Here is a 20027-nt window from a genome sequence, read left to right on the forward strand (position 1 = left end):
ACAAAGCTGCATCATTTTATTTTTAGGCTGTTCAAACTTCTCTTTTTGCCCAATTGCTCTTCAGGGGGCATTTTATAATTAGTGGTCCGAGCCAAAGAGGAAGCCGAATGAATCGTGCAGCCACCATCAAAGACGTGATGTTGACCACATGTATCGGACCACATTCCGAGTCAGCACGGAGCATTCCCTATTGCTCTGGTCTTCTTCTTCCAAAGTGTGTTTAAGTTCAGTCATTGTGAAAACACCTCTTTATTTATTATAGCTAATATTCTCTCATGTGACCGAGCTCAATGCTGTAGTGGGGAAGGGGAAGGTTTCATATTCTCCTTCTTCTCTTCGTCTCGAAGCTCGTGGCTGTATGGAACTCTTGTTTTAGTGAATGCATGTTACACACAGTATGTATCACACACACACACACACCCAGGAGGACCCTGCAGGCCAGCGTTGACTCCATGATGAGTCCGTTTCAGGTGCTTCTGTTCCTGTCTGGGTTCAGCTGCGACGGATGTCAGTTTCTGTGAGCGATCACATGACGTCAGCGACTGTGACCTCATCTCTGCTGTCTGTAGTTGTTTATTTTAAGATGATGCGCAACATTCAATCAATGCAATAAAGTAAAGCAGCGGTGAATCGGTGTTGTTGCATGGAGGTGTACACACAGTCCCAACCCTTCAGGTTTACTCCACACGAGCAAAGCTGCATGGAAAAATCCTTTATTGACAAGATTTTAGCGACTATTTTTTTGTCAATAGATCTTTAGTCTGGATTAAAATCCAACAAACGTAAATGGATTAGTCTGATTATCCAAATCCTGACATGACGGTGCAATTTACCTCCATTAGCCACATATTTTTAAAACATAAATGCTACTTTTTGACAGTTTAGGTGAATTCTATGGTTACTTTTAAACCACTTCCTGCAGCAGATACACCCAAAGGTCCAAAACTGGCTTGTGTTTCTTGGTAAAACCTTTAGTTGCCCATAAAGAAGCCGATTTCTTCAGTTATCAGATGACTCAACTGATCACGTAACGGCATAATGTGCGATGCTTGGTCAGATAACTAGATCTATCCGTGCACGTATACCCGTTAATAGGATGTGTTTTGTTCTTTTACATCCATGTGTTAAAAAAAAAAAAAACTTTGTAGAAAACGGAAGTGACATATTCCCAATGTGAGTAAAAGACGACAAACAGGACATGCAGCAGCGGGACAGCTGGAAACCTAACGGTCTCAAATTTGTTTAAATGTGGCTTTAGTGTCCTAACAACATTTGTACAGCCTTAAAACGCATTTTAAATAAAAGACGTTCTTTATCTATTCACCTTCTCAGTGAGGAAACTTTACCAACTATCAGGAGTGACATGAGCAGCGACCCTGCCGAGTACCCCAGGAAGGAAAAGCCCTTTTAAAGCTCCACATCCTGTGACTTTTATAAAACTGCAAAGCAATTAGGACTCGTTTGGTTGTGTTTATCTTCTCCACTGCTGTTGTATTTCTCATCCAGGTAACAACATGAAACACACCGTTGGAAACAGATGGTCCGGCATATGCTTCTTCTTCTTCCTACTGATTCTCTGGACACACACTCACACACACACACACACACACAGGTGACCTGGCCCGGCTCCTCGGTATTCTAACATACTGGAAGTGCCAGGTGACGATGTGAGAGCTCTGAACGTGTGACAATGTTCCTTCTGAATCTCCACCTCGCAGCTCCCGGTAAGCCTGCACCTTTGTGGGGTTCTTCGTAGTCCAGAGGGGGATCAGGAGCCGGGAGGTGACCCACGGCGACGGGAGGAATGAGCGAGACTCGTGGGGAAAAAAAAAAAAAAATGTGGCAAAAGTTTCTGTACATTTCTCCGTTTAGCCTGGGAGGAAGGACAGAGGGAGGGAGGGAGGGACGCTACGACTATGGCAGAACCGCCCGGAGGAGGCCGGGGGTGTGTGGTAAGAGCAGCCAGAAGCAAAGGCCCGACCACTTGCGTTCCGCAGACGACCTCGTCCCTCCGAAGTAAGCCACCCGGGCTGCAGAGACAGAGGAGAAGCCAGAGCAGAGTCAGGAGAAGCTGCAGAGGAGATCGACGTGCTTCTCAGAGGAGGGACACCAACAGAGGAATGTCAGCACCTCTAAGCCTTCGCCAGAGTAATTAAGCCAGATCAAGACATCTCATTTAGTTTCACCGCTCCCTTTGTTCTCCTGATCCGGCTAATCAGGCCGGATCCTCCCCGAGTGCACCCGCACCACTCACCCACGCAGGCCGAGCCGTCGTCGCTGGGCTCGAAGCCCTGGTTGCATCTCCGCTTGGCCCGGCACTTATAGCTGCCGTAGGTGTTGACGCAGACGGGACGGTCGAGGGGGCACACGGAGGGGAAGTGGGTACACTCGTCTTCATCTGGTGGGGGGAGGTGAAGGAGGGAAAGACACTGACTCATTTTCAAAAGAGGATTGGACCAGGGACGGGTTCAGAACTTACCGGTGCAGCGTCCGTTCTCATTCAGAGCAAAGCCGTGGCCACACTGCAGCACAGTCGGTCTGGTTAGTCACAGCTATTTTAATTCAACTACGATTAAACAAAAGTGTTTGGAGTTCCGCACGAGAAGAATAGGAGCCGCTAATCAGTGCGCAATTATGTCAAGATGTCTAATGATGGCAAAGTTGTTTCACCCTTGGGGAGCGCTACGATGATCAACAACAAAAGTGGCGTTCAGGGACACCACCATCCAACATCATTCCACTTTTCCAACAAATATGCACGAGAAAAATCTGCTACCATGTACCTCTATCTGTGCAGTAGGAGTGACTTCCACATCTCTGGGATACCCGATCTCCAGCACTGAGTTCAGGTCTGATGGCTCCAGCGGTCGGGCCGCTGAGCAACCGTCCGGCCAGTACACCTCTACACTGGTGGCCACATCCTTCCCTACAGGCACGAGCAGTGATTGTGAGCCTCAGAAGCTACAGAATATACTGTATATTATGTTACCAGGCCCGTCCTGGGTCATCTCTCTTCTCTCTCTGCTGCCTATTTTAATCAGGCAGGTAAATTCCTCTCCGGGGGCCTCTGCAGCACGTTATTAAAGCGGCATATCCAGAGTAAACAGATCTTTAATTATGTTTGCCGGACAGTGATTTATGTAGCAGGTGTGCCGCCTGAGAGCCAAGGAGCAGGAATCACTCTCATTTGGTCAGGAAGAGATGTAACACAACAGCACGGTGTACTAGCTTTAGTCAGCCACCTGTCTTTTTTTAATCAGAAACGCCGTTGAAATAACACTTTACCGAGGCCAAAGTGGGCAACCGGTTCCATCTCACACAGGTACCCTGAGCCGCCGTCAATGATGCGTGTGTGCATGCCACTCTTTTTTGTGTAGACCACCACTTTGGCTCCTCTTGCGAATGCTCCAAATTTGGTCCTGGGAATGACTCTCAGCCAGGAGTTAGTGGAGCCCTGAGGAACAGAGGAAAAGAGACGGTCTGAGTTTAACCTCAGTTTTCTAATGACGGGCCCTTAAAAGCATTCCCCAGACTCTCACCTGAAGGACTTTGTAAACAGAGAGCGGCTGCGCTGCACTTTCGCCGTGGGACACCATGAGTTCCAGACGCCCGTCACCATCAAAGTCTGTTGCTACGGCTCCTGGGGGGCCGTTACGGTGAGATATATAAAACAATTACATAATGTTTATTTTCCTCACGCAATTACACGGTGACTTAATGTTTCAACAATCAGAAATAATTATGTGGAACTTTTTCGCTGCCGTTGCAGCGATTAATGCGAATCCACAGTGGGGCTCTGGCGCCGCCTGGTGGCGCATTTATGGAACTCCACTCACCAGTTCCTCGACCTTCCTGTTCGGACGCCTCCCCGATATTCAGCTCCTCTATCTGCGGGTCTCCGTGGTCTCTCCTGCTCACCCTATCACATCAACAGTAACAACAACAACAACAAGGTACCCCTACATGGTTTGTGCTGGACAATATTCAGTCAATAGACATATAGAAAACATATAAAAGATCCATAAAATATGTAAAATCATCTCTCTATAGTAACTAAAAAGCCCTCAGTTGATTACATGTTTATAAATAGACTACCTGTTCTGGTGAATTAGCTTGTCACTTTCACCACCACAGAGCATAAACAGCGTGAATAATTGATCGACTATAATCCGCCAGAGACCTTTAACATGTCCAGCGAGATACATTCATCTCCGCTGACCTGCGAACAAGAAGCGTCTGATCCTGAAAATCCCCCCGGGCTTACGCTGATCATTGAAATTCAATTTGAATAGCTCCAGCAGCTCGTGGCAACATGTATTCAGAGCAAGAACAAACCTGCCAGATCAGATGTATATTCAGACAGCGTGGGCTCATTCTCTTATTAATTCCCCAAAATTGATATGTATCATGAAGTGCATTTTGGGTGCTGAGCTAATTAATATTATCTACACAAGAAAGAAGAAATAAGCCAAGAGAAGGAAACGCATCTTAATGAAAGTTCATTCATGTGTGGAGAAGGTGGGAGGCCAGACTAGATAAGTATTCAAGGTTGAAAATTTGAAATTCATCTTATCTTCAAGCCCGGGTTTGGAATATTTATCCACAATAGTTTATTCAACACCTCAATAATCAGCTTTTAAAGCGCTATCACGTGTGTGTGTGTGTGTGTGTGTGTGTGTACCTGAAAAGTCTGTTGGCAGAAGGGCCCCTGTAGGCGATGTTGTTGAAGAAAACCTCCAGCTCGTTGTCATTGTCAAAGTCTGCAGCGATGACAGTGCGCACAGGAGACGGCATGGAGAACTTCTGAGACGCAATGTCCTGGAAACAATCACACACCACGGACAATCAGTAACACACACACGTAGGCTTGTTTGTCCTATCTTTGTGAGGACAGGTGTAGCACCCGCTTAAATGTCCTATTGCATAAAATTCCAATTTGAACGTGTGTCTTGAATGAGGCTAATGCAGCACGTGCTGCCTTTAAGAGCTCCGGCTCACATCCCTGCAGGACACCTATAGCACATATCAGCCGGTGCTGCCATGGCGACGAAGTTTGCATTCTGATCTAAAGCTGCCGCAGCAACTTTGCGACCTCCGTCTATGTTAAGCTGACAGCTTTGCAGCACATAAACTGTCCACCAATGAGGCGCTGACACTGACCTGCCGCTGCTCTTTCCTCATCCGACATCATAAAACCCTCCCCTCTGCTAAGAATAGCCACCTTTGGTGACCCCCCCCCCCCCAGAGCAGCCCTTCACTTTGACCAGAATTCATTCTGTTTTAATTACAAGGGTCATAAAGCTGATGGGGGAGGATGACCTTCTGCTCTCAGGTGAGGAAGAGGGGCTGGTTTAGTGAGGCCAGCAGTGATGGGGGGGGGCAAGGCTCTCAATTCACTGCAGTTTTAGTGTTGAGCTGGTAAATGATGATTTATTTTGACAGTTTATTTTAGGGTATTAAGGCAAAGATATTACTATTCTCTAGCCAGCTCTCTTCAAATCTTTTTAAAATACCTTATCTTAAAACAGCAATTTATCCCAGGACCAGACAAATAGAGACACGTGTGTGTGTGTGTGTGTGTGTGTGTGTGTGTGATGCTTGAAAACCCAGGACCTTAGATTTTTAATTAAAACACAAATAGTTGCAATCAGCACTAATCGCCTGCCCGTGCAAGTCGCTGCTTCAGCCTTATTTAATTAGCGGTTTACTGAAGCGACACAACGGCTTCATTACGGAGGCCAAAGGTCAACGCGAGTGTCAGCCCAGCGCGGAGTGAGGTGGTGTTAAAGCGAGTTGCGGGCTCGTGATTTAACAATCAGGGTTTAACAAAACACTGAGCTGATGGTTCCGCTTGTCTCCTGGTTGGTGTGTGTGCCTGTGTGTGTGTGTGTGTGTGTGTGTGTGTGTGTGTGAGTGTTTGTTACATACTGAGCACCAAAGTCTGCATCCTTCCAGCACAAAGGGGACATTTTTGGGAAGTGGGGATATTTGGGCATCAAAGGACTGTTTGAGGGTTAAGATGTGGTTTTTAGGTTGAGGTTAGAAGTTGGAAGAGTTAGGGGCTTGGTTGGGATGGCTCAGGTTAGGGTGAGAGGGTGGGGAATCCATCATGCCTATGAAAGCCCTCACAAAGATAGAACTACCAGGATGCGTGTGTGGCGCTGATGTTCGGCCGGAACAAAGCACCACGCATTAACCCTTTGATTGACCTCTATAAAAGCCTCTTCTGACATTTATGTCTGTGCTAAAATAATGTAGCGGCGGCCCCTGACAGCCCACAGGTCACAGAGCTACCAGAGAGAACACAGTCTGTTGATTCAGGACACCTCTTATTAGCTCTTAAAAGCTCATTTGCTAACCATTCGCTAAGCTAGTTATCGCCCGTTGAGATATGCGTAACCAGAATGGGTGTTCTTCCACCTTGAACTTCTGCTTGCGGTTATTCATCTGCATGAACAGGCGATGGGGTCCATTCCAGTTCCCATAAACGATGTCTGTCCTGCCGTCGCGGTTGAAATCCGCCAGAGCGACGCCCCTGCCGTGCTGCATGGGGTCCTCCACCCCTGCGGGGACATTTCCGCCGTTAGGCCCAACTTCAGGTGTCCCCTGAGTCTTCCTCAGAGGGGGGAAGATGGAGTCTCACCTGCCTGCTGAGCCACGTCTGTAAACGTCCCGTCACCCTTGTTCCTGAACAGGAAGTTGGGTCCGTACTCGTTGACGCACAACACGTCCGACAGGGTTTGGCTGACGATGGGGCCCGCCACTACGCCGCGACCCCCTGCGCAGACGGCAGCGTAAAACAGGAAGAAAACGCGTAAAACGGGCAACGTTAGAACACAAAAAAGGAGAAGATGAACAGAGGAGGGCGAGAGAGAGAGAGAGAGAGAGAGAGAGCCGCTCCATAACAAAGGGGGGAGATCATTACTGTCTTTCCAGGCCATTTCCTCGAAGCAGGACAAGTCTTTCTGCTGACTCTGATGGCTTAGACGCACACAAACACATTAGGCTCATGTGCGAAAAGCACTCAGACTATTTTGCACTGACTGAATGCGGCACCCCCCCCCCCCCCCCCCCCCCCCCCCATCATGGAAGACCAGCGCCACCACTGGACCGTCGCTCAGGCCCGCTCCGCCACAACACCTTCCACTGAGTAAAGTTTCATCAAGGACCAGCGGAGTCTAATTAGGGCTCTGAAAGGGTTTTGATTGCCCTTCCAGTGTGCAGAGTCAGTGCAGCGCGTCTGTTTGATTTACTGGGCCGCTCCATCAGCTCAGGCAAATATCACTGCCCGGCCTGTGGCCATAAACCAGCAACGTCCCTCCGGAGATGTGTAACCATCAGATATACAACCTCCCCGACTGTCTCTTTGCCCTGATTGATGGCGGCTTGACGACAAAGCCGCCCAGCGTCCATCATTTACAGCGGTTTTCGGCCAACTCTCTCCCCCTCGGGCCGATTTCGGTGACGTCCTCTGCACAAAAGGACCCACGGATGATGGAGATCGATTCTGTTACACTCAAACACGCCGCGCAGATCTGCAACGGCAGAGTCAAGGACGTTTCGGTGGTTATATTGAAGCGTTTTTGAGTTTTCCCTCACAGTGATCTCTATTATCGAAGGATGAAATGGTTCATTTTGTCGTACGCCGTCTGGCGCCGAGTGAAGTATTGACGCGCTAGGAGAGCCGAGCTGACACGTGAGCGCGAGTTTCCGAGCAATTTGTGGAGTAAATCATAATAACGGGCTTCCCTTCAACTGAAACCATGAGCAAACTCCACGCCGCCAGTTCTGAAGCTGTTTGGTGAGCTAGCGTAGCCGCGCTCGTGTTAGCGAAAATGCCGTTTCTCGTTTTTTTAACGCCTTCCAAACTGTCAAACGGAGCCAGGAAAACCTTGAGCAGGACAAGCAGATGCTCCTCTCCTCACACTCACCAGTGAACTTGTTGACTCCGGCCTCTTCGGCCACGTTGGAGAGGGCGATGACGCCCTGCGAAAGGTCACTCGCCGACTCGTCCATTTCTATGAGCGCGTGAGGCCCCACGTTACCGCTGGCGTAGTTGGCTATGTAGATCGCGTAGCGTCCCGTCCCCTGGGGAAACCACAGAAACCAGTCGTTATTAGCATAGTTAACGCAGGGAAACCAGCACAAACATGAGCAGCCATTACGTCATTACGCAACTTTTGCCAACGCTGGGCATTGCTTCACTTTTTCCTCAATCAAATCTTTCCTTCCCTTATCTCCCTTTACCTACTCCTACCCCCCCACCCCCACCCCCACCGATCCACCCCCCCGCCTCCCTTTGGAGATTAATTTCACACTCCATTATCAGTCAGAGTCCCTGCAGACACGAGCTCACAGACGGAACCACACTAATAGACTACACACTTGATTTCAATGAGCTTTCCCACCAGGCCTCACATATTTCAATCAATAAAAACACACACACACACACTCATACACACACCCACAGACACACACCCACTCATACACACGCCCACAGACACACACACACGCACATACACACACGGCATCATACCATGTGTGTTAAATTTATAAAATGGTTACAAGACAAGTAAAATGAATGATTATAGTCGATGTAAATGCCGTGAAGCGTCACATTATGGCCCGCTGAAGAGGGTCGAATGGGCACCGCGCTCGCCAGCGCGCGCCCACGTGCACAAAATGAGAATTAACCAAGACGAAGAGACCTCGAAGGCCACCGGCAGTTAGTTAACCAACTTAAAAGTCAATGATTTTTCAATAAGTCTTTACCCAAGGCTAATTCCTGTCACTGGGATTAGCTCCGTGAGCACGGCGACGTGCACGGACGTGCGCTTCCCTGTCCTTTGCATCAGATTTACTGTACTGTCCCCAAAGAACAGTGGCTTATCCGTCATGTCGCTGGTTTTACATTCTTATACCACAGATCTGCTTTTTAATCAACTGCTCTTTAATTATCCCGGATGCATGTGGGCGCTCCGTCCTGCCTCCCGAGTGCTAAACAAACCATCCATCAGTTCAGCCGAGACCCCGACTGGATGTCAGCACCATCAGTTTGGATGAGACTAATGATGGGCTGTCACTTTCAAGGAGACTGGGAGGGATGAACGCTCGGATGAGTAACTACGCCACTTTTTTTTTGAGGATAACACTTAATTTACGAGCAAATAAGACCGAACACATTAGCCACCTCTGCCTCCTGTTTTTTTTCCCTTCTGGGCTCCTGATACCTGGTTCCGTTCCATTTTTTTTTTTCTAATTTATTTATTTTAATAAAACCCGCTCAGAGGGACCACAATGTTTTTCCTCAGCCTGACAATCTGGCGACTGACATGGAAGAGCACACATCAGGGTCCTGGCTCCGCTTTAAAAAGCATCACACCATTAAAAGAGCGCATCTCTCCAATCTGTCTGGCAGCGACAACCAGAGCTCGGTCGGACGACTGTGGGGAGAGAATACGTGATAAAAAATAAAAAAAATCCATCGCAATCCCCGCTGCACTCTTCCCGTTATTACTTTGGTACTTTCGTCCCGTGATTGGAAGCGAAAAGTGTACGTGAGCGCGGGAGATAAGAGGGCGGGAAACAATGGGTGTGTGTCAGTCAGAGAGAGAGAAGAGGAAAAGAGGTGGAAATAAGTGAGAACACAATAGGAATGAGCCAGAAAAGGCTGGAGACTGAGAAGAGCGCCGTGCAATCATGCCTTCTCCCCTCGTACAATGTTCTATAAAACAAACGAGCCCTGGCGCCTGTAATTACACTGGTGCGGTGGACAGAGGAGAGGAAATGGGACACCATTCCCCCAAATGAACTGTCATCGTGCACGCTGGGAAGGGCGGCGTAGGCAGGGCATGAGTTATCACTGGTAAACAAACAGGAGCAGCCGTGCACACCCAGAAGACACTCGAGGCGGCTTCTGTGTGGATCTGCATATGCTTTTAATCTGTGTATCCATGGGTGTGTGTGTGCGTGTGTGAGTGTTTACCTTCCTATCCACGCAGGCCACCGAGCGCCCGGCCATGCGGTTGGCCACGTCTCTGTGTTCGTTGATGTCGTCGTTCAGGAGATCCTCGAAGCGTCCATTACGGAACTTAAACAGCTTGTCAGAGTACGTCGCTCGACCTGGAGGAGGGGCGACGCAGAGTTCAGGGGGAGCGAAGGGGCATCAAGCGGCACGAGGACGCGGGCGATTAGCTGCTAACTAGCTCTGGCTGAATCTGACCTCGGTCCTGTTTTTGACTGAACCAACAGCGCTGAGCTTTGCTGGTTCTGGCTCCACAATGTGATTAATGGCACCTGTTATCTGTTTAGGGTTGAGCTGGGATAACATCTACATCGCGACGCTCCCGCGCCGCCGCCGCACGATGGAGGATGTGCAACAGCACGTCTTTTTAATGACAGTGTAGCCACATGTGAAAATAACAAACCCGCTCTACCAGAAAAAGCATTATTGGTGTTGAGGACATAAATCTCCTCCCGGCCGTCTCCGTCGATGTCGCACGCCGTCACCCCGATGGCGTTGCCTTGGCGGTCTCTCAGGGCGTAGAACGGGGAGCTGCGGTTGTCGACGGCGATGTTGACCAGTCTTTTCTGCTCCTGGTTGTATTTCAGCACCAGGTTTGGGCCGTTGTAGCTGTGGGTGAAACAGAGGGGTTGTTAGGGCTTCCATGATGAAGAAATATTAACGACGGAGGTTTAATGAGAGCTCTGTGGCTGAGGGACGGGGTGGCGTTCAAGACAGAGCCCTTCAGGCCTCAGCTCAAAACTGGGACATGTGTTTGTCGTGTGAAGTTGATAAATAAGTGATAAAGAGAGCTTCCAGTTTTAGGGAACGCCTCATTAACCAGGGGGCGGGGCTTGCTTGGGATGATCAGAATGTTTGGAGACGATTATTCTTAATATGACACCATATGAAAGACTTCTTTTAATAATGCTTTGAAAACAGCGCATCTTTTGAAAGGTTTCCCGATGCCCTGCAGACACGATGCTTCGCTGAAACCTAATTTTTGAAGCAGGGCCATTTTCTTCACTTCACATCCTGCAAAGTGCTGGAAAATCCGTCACTGCTTGGCTGCATTGGCAAAATGTTCCCATTATAGGTGCTTTCTCCTGTCTCATCAGTTTTCATCAGCTGAGGGATCCTCAGGACGCCCTCGCCATCACCTTGTACCTTCTTTAGGAAAGAGGCCGGCAGGACACTTTAACCTCAGCCCCTCGTGCGACTTCGGACAAAAATGAACAACTAATAAACTCTTAACGGTCTAAATTAGGGGACAATTGCTCAACTCAATCGTTATTCCTTTTCCTCACCCGGCAACGAACATCTCCAGGTCCCCGTCTCCATCCACGTCGGTGACGGCCACCCCATAGTTGAGCTGCGTGGGGTTGTTTTCGTGGTCGGGCGGAAGGACGCTCTTGGTTATAGCTGAGAAGACGGGCTCCGACCGCTGAGCCGAGGAGACGGGGGGCAGGAACAAAAGCAGCCACGCCAGCATGCTCACCTGGAGGGGGGAAAAGACCTTTGGTGGCACCCCCACTTAAAATGAAACACTTAATAAGGAAATATTTTCAGTAGAAATTAGCTTGTTATTGTAAATGATATTTTCTCTTAACAACCCCCCCCCCCCCCCTGCACATTTGACAGGGATGGATTCCAACGCCGTCTCTAAAAGGTTCGGGAGGAAACATCAGCCAATCACAGACATCAGTTTCTCCTCCGCTAAGTCATAAAGTTGAAGCTATACCACCACAATCAGCAGCATTCTGCGGGGCTGGATCCAAATCCACCCGTCACTGGCAGACAGGCCCGAGGAAATAAAGGACAGGAAATCCATACGTGAAGTGTGTGAGCGCCAGCCGGAGGCCGAGTGAGCGGAGAGGAAATACGAGCTGACACCGACCCCGGAGTGCTGCTGCAGAGACGGTGACCAGCTCAATATCGACAAGGTTCTGGGCTGTTAAAAAGCTCTTTTTTAGGGGTCTTAACCTGCGGTGATCAGGGGAAGTGCTACAACTGTGGACGAACTGCAGTGGACGCTGCGCCCTGCCACTGGAGGAGGCGGAAGGTCACCTCTTTAAAGCTAAAATAAAGCACTAATCACCCTCCCACACCCACACCCACACACACACACACTAAATGCCATTTACAAGCTGACAACTTGATTTGCTTTGCCTGTGGATTTATGACGCAGCCGTTGAGCCTGCATTGCCACTGAGCCCTCCTCATCTCTTACGGCGCTGCCGCAGCTTCTCGCTCCCTGCTGCTCATGTCCAGGTGATGTATGGCCCTTTAACATCTCCCTCGACAATTCAATTTAAGATAAAGCCGCGGAGCCGTTTGAATAACGCTCTCAGAAGCACGCTGGCAGGCAGAGGATGCACCTGAGCTGACACCTGCAGAATATACGTCCACGGCTAATGCTAGCTCCGGCTGCCAGGCAGCGGGCCGATAAGACTGGCAGGTGGTGATGTTGCCTCAGACTGTTAGTGCGAAGGGTTAATTAACAACACTGCGAGCGCCGGATGAGGCAGTTTCTCCTCATTAACACAGGATGTAATGACTAATGAGCTCAGCACACCCAGTAGGCATGAGGCAGCTCCACAGACTCTTGTACTCCCTATTTGATGGTGGGCAGTGAGCTGTAAATGTCGAAAAGGGCGACAAAGACACTTCAAAAGAAGATAGAAAAGTATTATTTGGAAAGCATTTGCATATTACACCAGTAAACATTTACAAACCGGACGATTGGTCACGATCGGGATGCTTTTTTGTCATAAAGTAGAGCTGGAAGGTGTTCGCAGCCCTGCTCGGACATTTCTGCATCCGTCTGCAGATTGGGAAGTCATGTGACAGAAAAAATACCCTCTTACGGCTCCTTCAACATATTGTAAATTATGTTGAAATGTTTGTCGCTGTATTTTGAAAAACACACTCCCGATTTCAAGAGAAACACAAGGAATGTTTAAGGAAATTCTCACATTTAATTCACAGAAGCTGCCAATGAAATGTTGGCCCGCAGCGCCGCGCCAGGACGGCGGACACGTCCCACGTGAACAGTCCTGGCAAAAGAAACGAATCCCAAATAATTCAGTGAAATGAAAACACGGTAGAAGGACGATAAAATGATAGATGAGTGCCTGCAACCTCTGGAGCCCAGCCTGATGAAGTGGTGGGGTCACTATTACCTAGTCAAGGACACGAAGGAGCTGCTGCCCTGCATCCACTGCGGTACGGATTCCTCACTTAGGCCACAACTTCACAAGTTTCAGAGCGATTTCGATTACCCAAAACAACCGCTGCACGTGTGGGGGTTTTTATTGTGCGAAACACATCAAGCTGTGCTTAACGATATCCGCAGGAAGCATCAAATAATATTCAAATAAACATATTTATGCAGCACAATAGTCAAAGCGAATGAAATAGCCCCGGCACATTCGCAGCAGAGATATGTTTTGATGTGGTTGTTTCTATCGGCGGCGAGAGGCCATTACCACAGCGTGCAACATCAGCATGTGTCTTCTGGAGCGTTGAAGCTCCGGTCCTGATAACACTGCGACAAAGAGCCGGCATCGTCACCGACATCTTCAGCATTTAAGGCACTTACTGGACAGAAACTCGTATCTGTGAAGGACGAGCTCATAGCAGAATGCAGGGCACACACACACGCACACACACACACACAGACAAAGACCAACAGTCGCGCTGGACAGTCAAACTTTAGTCCAGATCACTCATGAATGCAGCCATTATCAGCCAGAAATCCACCTGCGTCCAGGTCATCATAAAATGAGAAAATATGCATGATTGTTACATAATGCATGCCATGATAATAAAATGCACAACTGTTAGATTATACAGTGTGACAAAAACATTCAAAATAAACCAATTTTCACACCGATATGGAATAATAATGCATGGTCTTTAATTAGAAAAGTATTTTGCATGATACTAAATAACTTTACCGTCCACGGTTCATACAGATATATAGATTGAAAATAGACAACATGTGTGGATAATCAGGAAAATACTGAAAACAATAAATACAAAGTCCAAAAATAAGGAGTCTACATAGTGAAGAGACGCGCAGCACCTGATCACTGTACCTGCAGAGGATCCAAACCACATACAAGCGTCTTTCGTCTTTAAAAATGCAACATTTCTCTACGCAAACTGAGTGGAAACCTTTGCAGGAATCAACTTTCCGCCTGCTGAGTCTGCAGCAGGTCCGGGCGCGGAGCATCCCGACAGCATCCCGAACCCAGAGGAGCGCGGCGGCCGAACTCGGATACTCACGCTCGGAAACAGTCCCGGCTTAATCCAGCAGCGACCGACGGCGACAAGACACGCAGAGAAAGTGGAGGAGAAGAGGGAGGGAGGCTGATTGTGTCGCGCCGGTTATCTCCAGCTTTTTTTTTTTCTTCTCCACTTATCGCCTTCACACAACTTCCAGAAGATTTGCTTTATGGAAGCGCTCGTGCAGGTTTGAGCCAATCGCTGCGGGGCTCTTCGGAGAACAGCCAATAAACACAGCCGGAAGGTGCTCGGTGGGCGTGTCCGCAGGTGTTCACCGCGGCGCGAGGCGCAGCTGGGACGGGGCGCGTGGCGGTCCTGCTGGACTTCCGTCCCTCGCGACTTCATTGAAGCGAAAAATGAAACCATCGCGTTTCTTCATTTTTTTAATTCTTCTTTTTTTTTTCCTGGGTTTTGTTAACCGAGGACGAAAGTTTACTTAATTTGGCAGTTTATACAAGCAAAGGTTTTCTTTTAAAAAAAAGAAAAGTAATTTATTTAATATTGAACGTTTAAAAAAGTCAGGTGGTAACCAAGAATTGACATTTAAACTCAGAAATAAAGCTGCTGCTCTCTAATTTAAGGAATAGAATAACTGGATCCCAATTTGAGCTTGGTCACAAGCATGGTCCTGGGAAATAATAAATCCTATATACGAATAAACAATGTGTGTGTGAGTGTTTACTTTGACCATATGTATAATGTCATGCCCCAGTGAGCTCAGCCTCCCGGACCCTCAGTGAAAATTACCCATGTGCGCGGTTTGCACACGCGTGTTTGAGTGTACGTATGTACACCGTCGGCGTGCATGTCAGTGTGCGTATGTATGGTTGCTCACAGCTATGGTGAAATGAGATGTTCACGTCCCAAGGACGTCTTCTGCCATAATTTAAAGGCTCCGGTGCTGGAAGGCTTCAGAGTGAAGGTGCTGAAGTCATAAAGCAGCACACTTCTGTCTTGGCTGTTATCGCCTGTGACCCGCTGGTGTAAATCTGCAGCCTGGCGTCTGTGACTCAAAACACTGCCAAATCCATGACAGGAATGGTATGTTTCCCATGCTCCCATCGGCTGCAGGCTGTGAAAGCGGGCTAAAAAAGCAGCATCGCCGTAGCTTTTATTCATTTTGTTGCAGTTTGTCTGCACCATTGATTTACAGGCTGCGACGTTCCCCACCAGGACAACCCCAGGGGAAAAGGGGCCTTACACACGCATGCTACCTTTAGCTATTTACTGCCTGATCTAAAGTCTCTCACAACAGGCACAAGCGTGTTTTTATTTATGGGGCCAAAGAGGCATCTATCAACCCTCAGCTGACACTGTAGTTTGACTTTGAGCTGCAAAGTGACTCGTGTTCCGTCACTCGTGGGACACATCTGGACAACACCGCAGAAAACACAGTGCTAATTGTGACCTCCCTGTCCAACATGTACCCAGAGCCTCTCGCCACTGCACTCCTTTAACCCTCCCATGTATCCAAGGTCATGCCCCCCCCCCCCCCCCCCCCCCCCTGCCTCCCCCCTTCTGAGACACAATGGTCTTAAAATAGAGCTTCTGTAAGTGAAGATGAGGAGTGAAGAAGACTCAAGGGAAGCATGGAGAAGGGAGGGGCTTTTAGCAAGCGTCCCAGTTCCTCTTTAAGGGCTATTGAAAGATGTATAGTGTGACAGCATCGTGATGAATCCCTTCAACAGTGGATAAGAGGACACTTCTCATATCATTAAGCTTTAGTAATGGTCCCAGAGCCTCGTCCCCTCGGGTGGGGTTGCCTCCTCGGGGTACCGGGCCTCCTGGAAACCGATCCTGCTGCTGCTGCTTCTGCTGTTGCCTCTGCAGCAACGTTTACCCAAGCTCCTGGATGCAACATTAACTCATCAATATAATTCTCCTTGATTGAATGTGTTTGGTGCTAATTCAAGAATACAAAACAGTAATGTCTGCAGCAGCAGAAAAGGAGTTGGGGTGTGACAATCAGGCAGTGGTTATTCCGTTTTTAGGGTTTTATCTGTGTGACAACACCGTATAAATGCCACAGAGTCCTTGTATTTGCGGCATGTTAAGTAGGGAAACCCAGATTATTCTCCCTCCAGCTACCTGCCCTTGTTCCTCTGTGAGAGCGCCCTGATGTTCTGCGGTTAGATGGGAACGTTATCGCTGCAGCGTGTCCTGGGTCCAGCCCGGAACACGTCCACGGGGACCCACGAGGGTGTCCTAACCCAACGACTGAACCGCTTTACCTTTTCTTCTATAATAATTCATCATTGGTGCAAACTGTAATAAAAAACACGTTTCCCACATGTAGAAGAGGACGAGAACCCCGAGTGATGGTCAAAATCCCAACGTTTCGTGTTAAAGCCGCGAGTTGACAGACTCCTGGTAACGTGTTCTCTGCAGTGTGTTCAGTTTTAAAAAAATAAAAAACAACTTATTTTGCAGTTGAATGATTTCTCCTATTTTTTTAAAATTTCTTTGGTCTTTGTTCCATTTGATGCGCAGAACAGACGGTAAAAACATCAGATCTTCTGTGTGGATGAGCTCCAGTTCTGATCTTTGAACCCGGGCACTCAACCTGTACTCACGCCTAGAGAGGTGTGTGTGATGCATACGTCTCTCACACACACACACACACACACACACACACACACACACACACACACACACGCACACACACACACACAGACAGAGGGTTATAGGTTCAGCCAACAGGGTCCTTCATAGATCAGCATCCCCTGACAGCTCTCTTAAATGTCCTTGGCAGCCCTCCAACCCCCTCGCTCCCATCCCGTCTCTCTTCTCGCACCTTTTTTCTCGCTGGCCAGGCCTCTGATAGATGCTACAATATTTCTCTGCCTCTCTCCGCTGAAAAGCTCCCATAAGCGCTGGGCCTTGTAATGCATGACACAATCTGTATATATTCCACTAAGTGTCACTTTGGGGATGAACCTGTTTCTCCTCAGGCAGAAGGCAGAGAAGCCAGCGGCCGGCCGACACCTCTAAAGTGAAGCCCAATCTCTCTCGGGCTTGTTCGGGCCTTTGAGTGTTGGATGACAACTTTCCTGCTTCAGTTTCGTATATTTTCCCCTCTGCTTAAATGTCAGCGTCCCCCCCCCTTCCCCTCCTGAACATGGATGTCCTCGCATGACTGGAGATTCCAACTCGGAAAGAAGGGTTTCTTCACTTCACTCTCTGCAGCCCACAAATAATATTTTTCTTGCACCCGGAGGTTTCGCGCACACTCCCTGCATTGCGATCCATCACCTTTTTTAATTTAACGTATGAATATGTGATTTATGTTGCCGGGGCTGAAGATATAAATCTATTTTTGTGAAGAGGAGGGATAACAACGCCAATGTTGTCTTATTGATTGGCCGCCTTAATAGTGTTTATTCTTTATAGCTGATCTCGGGGAAATAAAAGCGAATAAATAGTTGAGAACGAGTTCAGTTACTGTTGACGTTCATGCAGACGAGGGAGAGATGGAGCGAGGAGGAGAGGATGGAAATGGAAAGCGTAATCAGAGGAACGTTAGCAGGGGTTGATTACTGCGTGTCGTCAGCCCAGTTCACCACCAGCCTTGAATTGAATTCATAAAGCCAAACTTTCAGTGTGGAAAATCAATAAAATCCACTTTGCTTTCTGTTATCTCTGCACCTACGACATCATAAAGGATCGAACCCAATGTTCCGTGTGGAGCCAGGGGGCGCTGACCTGTCAGTCGTGGCTCACGTATGTTCGGCTAATGCAGAGAGTCAGGTTTTTATTGCTCTAAGACTGTTTTACAGCTCTGCGGGGAGTTGTCAGATTGATTTGAAAAGCAAGCTGTGCTTGTTGCCCGGCGCCGGGCTCCTCACGTTGACAGATTTGTCCTGACACGTGAAGTTCAGGGACTTTGGGTGAAGCATACGATCATGGTACATAAAGGCATTAAAGTCACAGCGTAATATAAAACTCATATTTCACAGCTTGTCACCGGTAACATTAGAACCCGTGGATGGAAATGATTTCAGATCAGCGATTTCGGGTGCTTATTAGATGCTCCCTGCTGAAAGGAGGAGAGCAGCGCATAAATCCAGCCCATTAGCCCTGAGGCCTCCTGATGACAGTTCCCGCCCCGCGGCTGATGTAAACCAAACTTCCTGTCCGGAGATGAAGGGGCCTGTCAAGCGGGCTGCAGCCACCTCGACCCCTTTGTCAGCCTACCTCTGTGACGCTCCGGCGTTAATAGCAAATCGATGCTAAATGAGGGACAGGAGGAAACGACTGGGGGGGGCTGTCTCCGGCGGAGGGACACGCAGAAGATGTTGGAGGAGCCAGATGTCCTCAACTGCCGTCATCATCTCCGCGTTTGTCCCTCAGAATAAATTGCCATAAGCTTTGGGACAATCCCAAAACCATCAGTGCTGCGTTCCTCTTCCACTAATGGACTTTATTTTTCTTCTTTTCTCACCACACCTGCATCCACAGGGTCTTTCATACCAGCTTTGACTACAACTTTTAAAGTGAATTTGGCATTTAAACGCATTCTCTGAGCCTGGAGGCTCATCACAGTGACTTGATAGCATATTTTTAATCACATCATGTTTAATAGCATATTGATTGCAGCCTGAAAGAAATGGCACCATTTCTGTCATCATAACCGGCGGAGAATTGTTTCCTTGCACACAAAAGTCACAGATTTTTATTCAAAATCAGTCATCAGGTAGATTCTGATACTGCCAAAGCAGCAAATCCGGTCCAGGACCAGTCAGTAAACAGCCAGTCAATTGATGCATTCAAATATTTTAGTGTAAATTGGACGTGTGAGGACTTGCTCATCTTCTGTGTCATGTGTCTGGGCTCTACCTCTGCCAGTCCAGTGTCTCTCCTTCCCGCTGACTTCTTCTCAGTGGACTAATCAGCCTGCAAGGTAATTCCTGCTCAGGAGTGCATGTGGCCGCGGAAATTCATTTTTTGGTTTAATTTCAGGCCTATTGATCGTGAAGCGCTTTACGGCTGCATGACATCCATAATCACAACAATGGTGTGACAGCGGAGATAAATAATGCGGCACAGGCGCTGCAAGAAGGAGGGATGTACGAATGAAGAATTGGGGGGAAAGGAGGGAAGAGCCGGGTTCCATCTTTTACCGCGTTCTGTATTAATTACTGAACAACACCATTATACACCCACCCAACCTGAAGTCCATCACCAGAATGATCCCAAACACATGAGTTAGTTTCCTTCCAAAACGTGTCAAAAAGGTGTTTGTTTCAGCATTTATTAAAGTATGAGACTGAGAGCCCAGCTGTAATTACCAAGGCCAGCGGAATATCTATGATTATTCTGATTACTGGAGCATGATTAAAGCTCTGCTATGTAAACCACAAGAGACCAAGGCCACAGCTTGATTATGAGCTCCTATATTTATTAATGCTGCGCAGCACAGCGTGCACGAGCAGTGTGGACAGAAAACTTGGAAACTGAGAAGTATCAAGCAAACATTCAAAATGAAAACTGTGGCATGCCCAAGGAAGTGGTCCCTAAGGTGTATCCGCTCACTGATATCTAACGCTGTAGCTTCAAAGTGACACCCTCGTGTTGGTATTTGGAAATATGCACATAGTCCAAGTACACGGCTCCTCGGTGAGCATAAACACCTATTTCCGAACCAGATGGGGTTAGTATGGTCAGCAGGTTTAAGCAGTGACTTTCTGCATCAGTATGCTCACATAACCACACTTACGCACAACCTGCCTGCAGT

The 20027-nt window shown here is 48.2% G+C and overlaps 1 protein-coding gene across 3 annotated transcripts; it reads right to left on the bottom strand.

Annotated features, from left to right (window-relative positions):
- Positions 1-721: 721 nt before the first annotated feature.
- Positions 722-14443, bottom strand: crtac1b (cartilage acidic protein 1b). Of its 3 annotated transcripts, none has more exons than XM_029834583.1 (15): positions 14294-14443; positions 11311-11501; positions 10437-10633; positions 9986-10122; positions 7932-8088; positions 6644-6778; positions 6421-6563; positions 4682-4818; positions 3838-3919; positions 3540-3650; positions 3286-3454; positions 2784-2926; positions 2480-2522; positions 2255-2398; positions 722-2030 (listed from the first exon to the last, which is right to left on the bottom strand). In XM_029834583.1, exons 2-15 carry the CDS (start codon positions 11493-11495, stop codon positions 1915-1917), a joined length of 1899 nt encoding a protein of 632 aa, XP_029690443.1. In that variant the 5' UTR covers positions 11496-11501; positions 14294-14443; the 3' UTR covers positions 722-1914.
- Between the last annotated feature and the right edge of the window lie 5584 nt (positions 14444-20027).

This window comes from Takifugu rubripes, chromosome 4 (genome assembly GCF_901000725.2).
Source record: "Takifugu rubripes chromosome 4, fTakRub1.2, whole genome shotgun sequence".
NCBI lineage: Eukaryota > Metazoa > Chordata > Actinopteri > Tetraodontiformes > Tetraodontidae > Takifugu > Takifugu rubripes.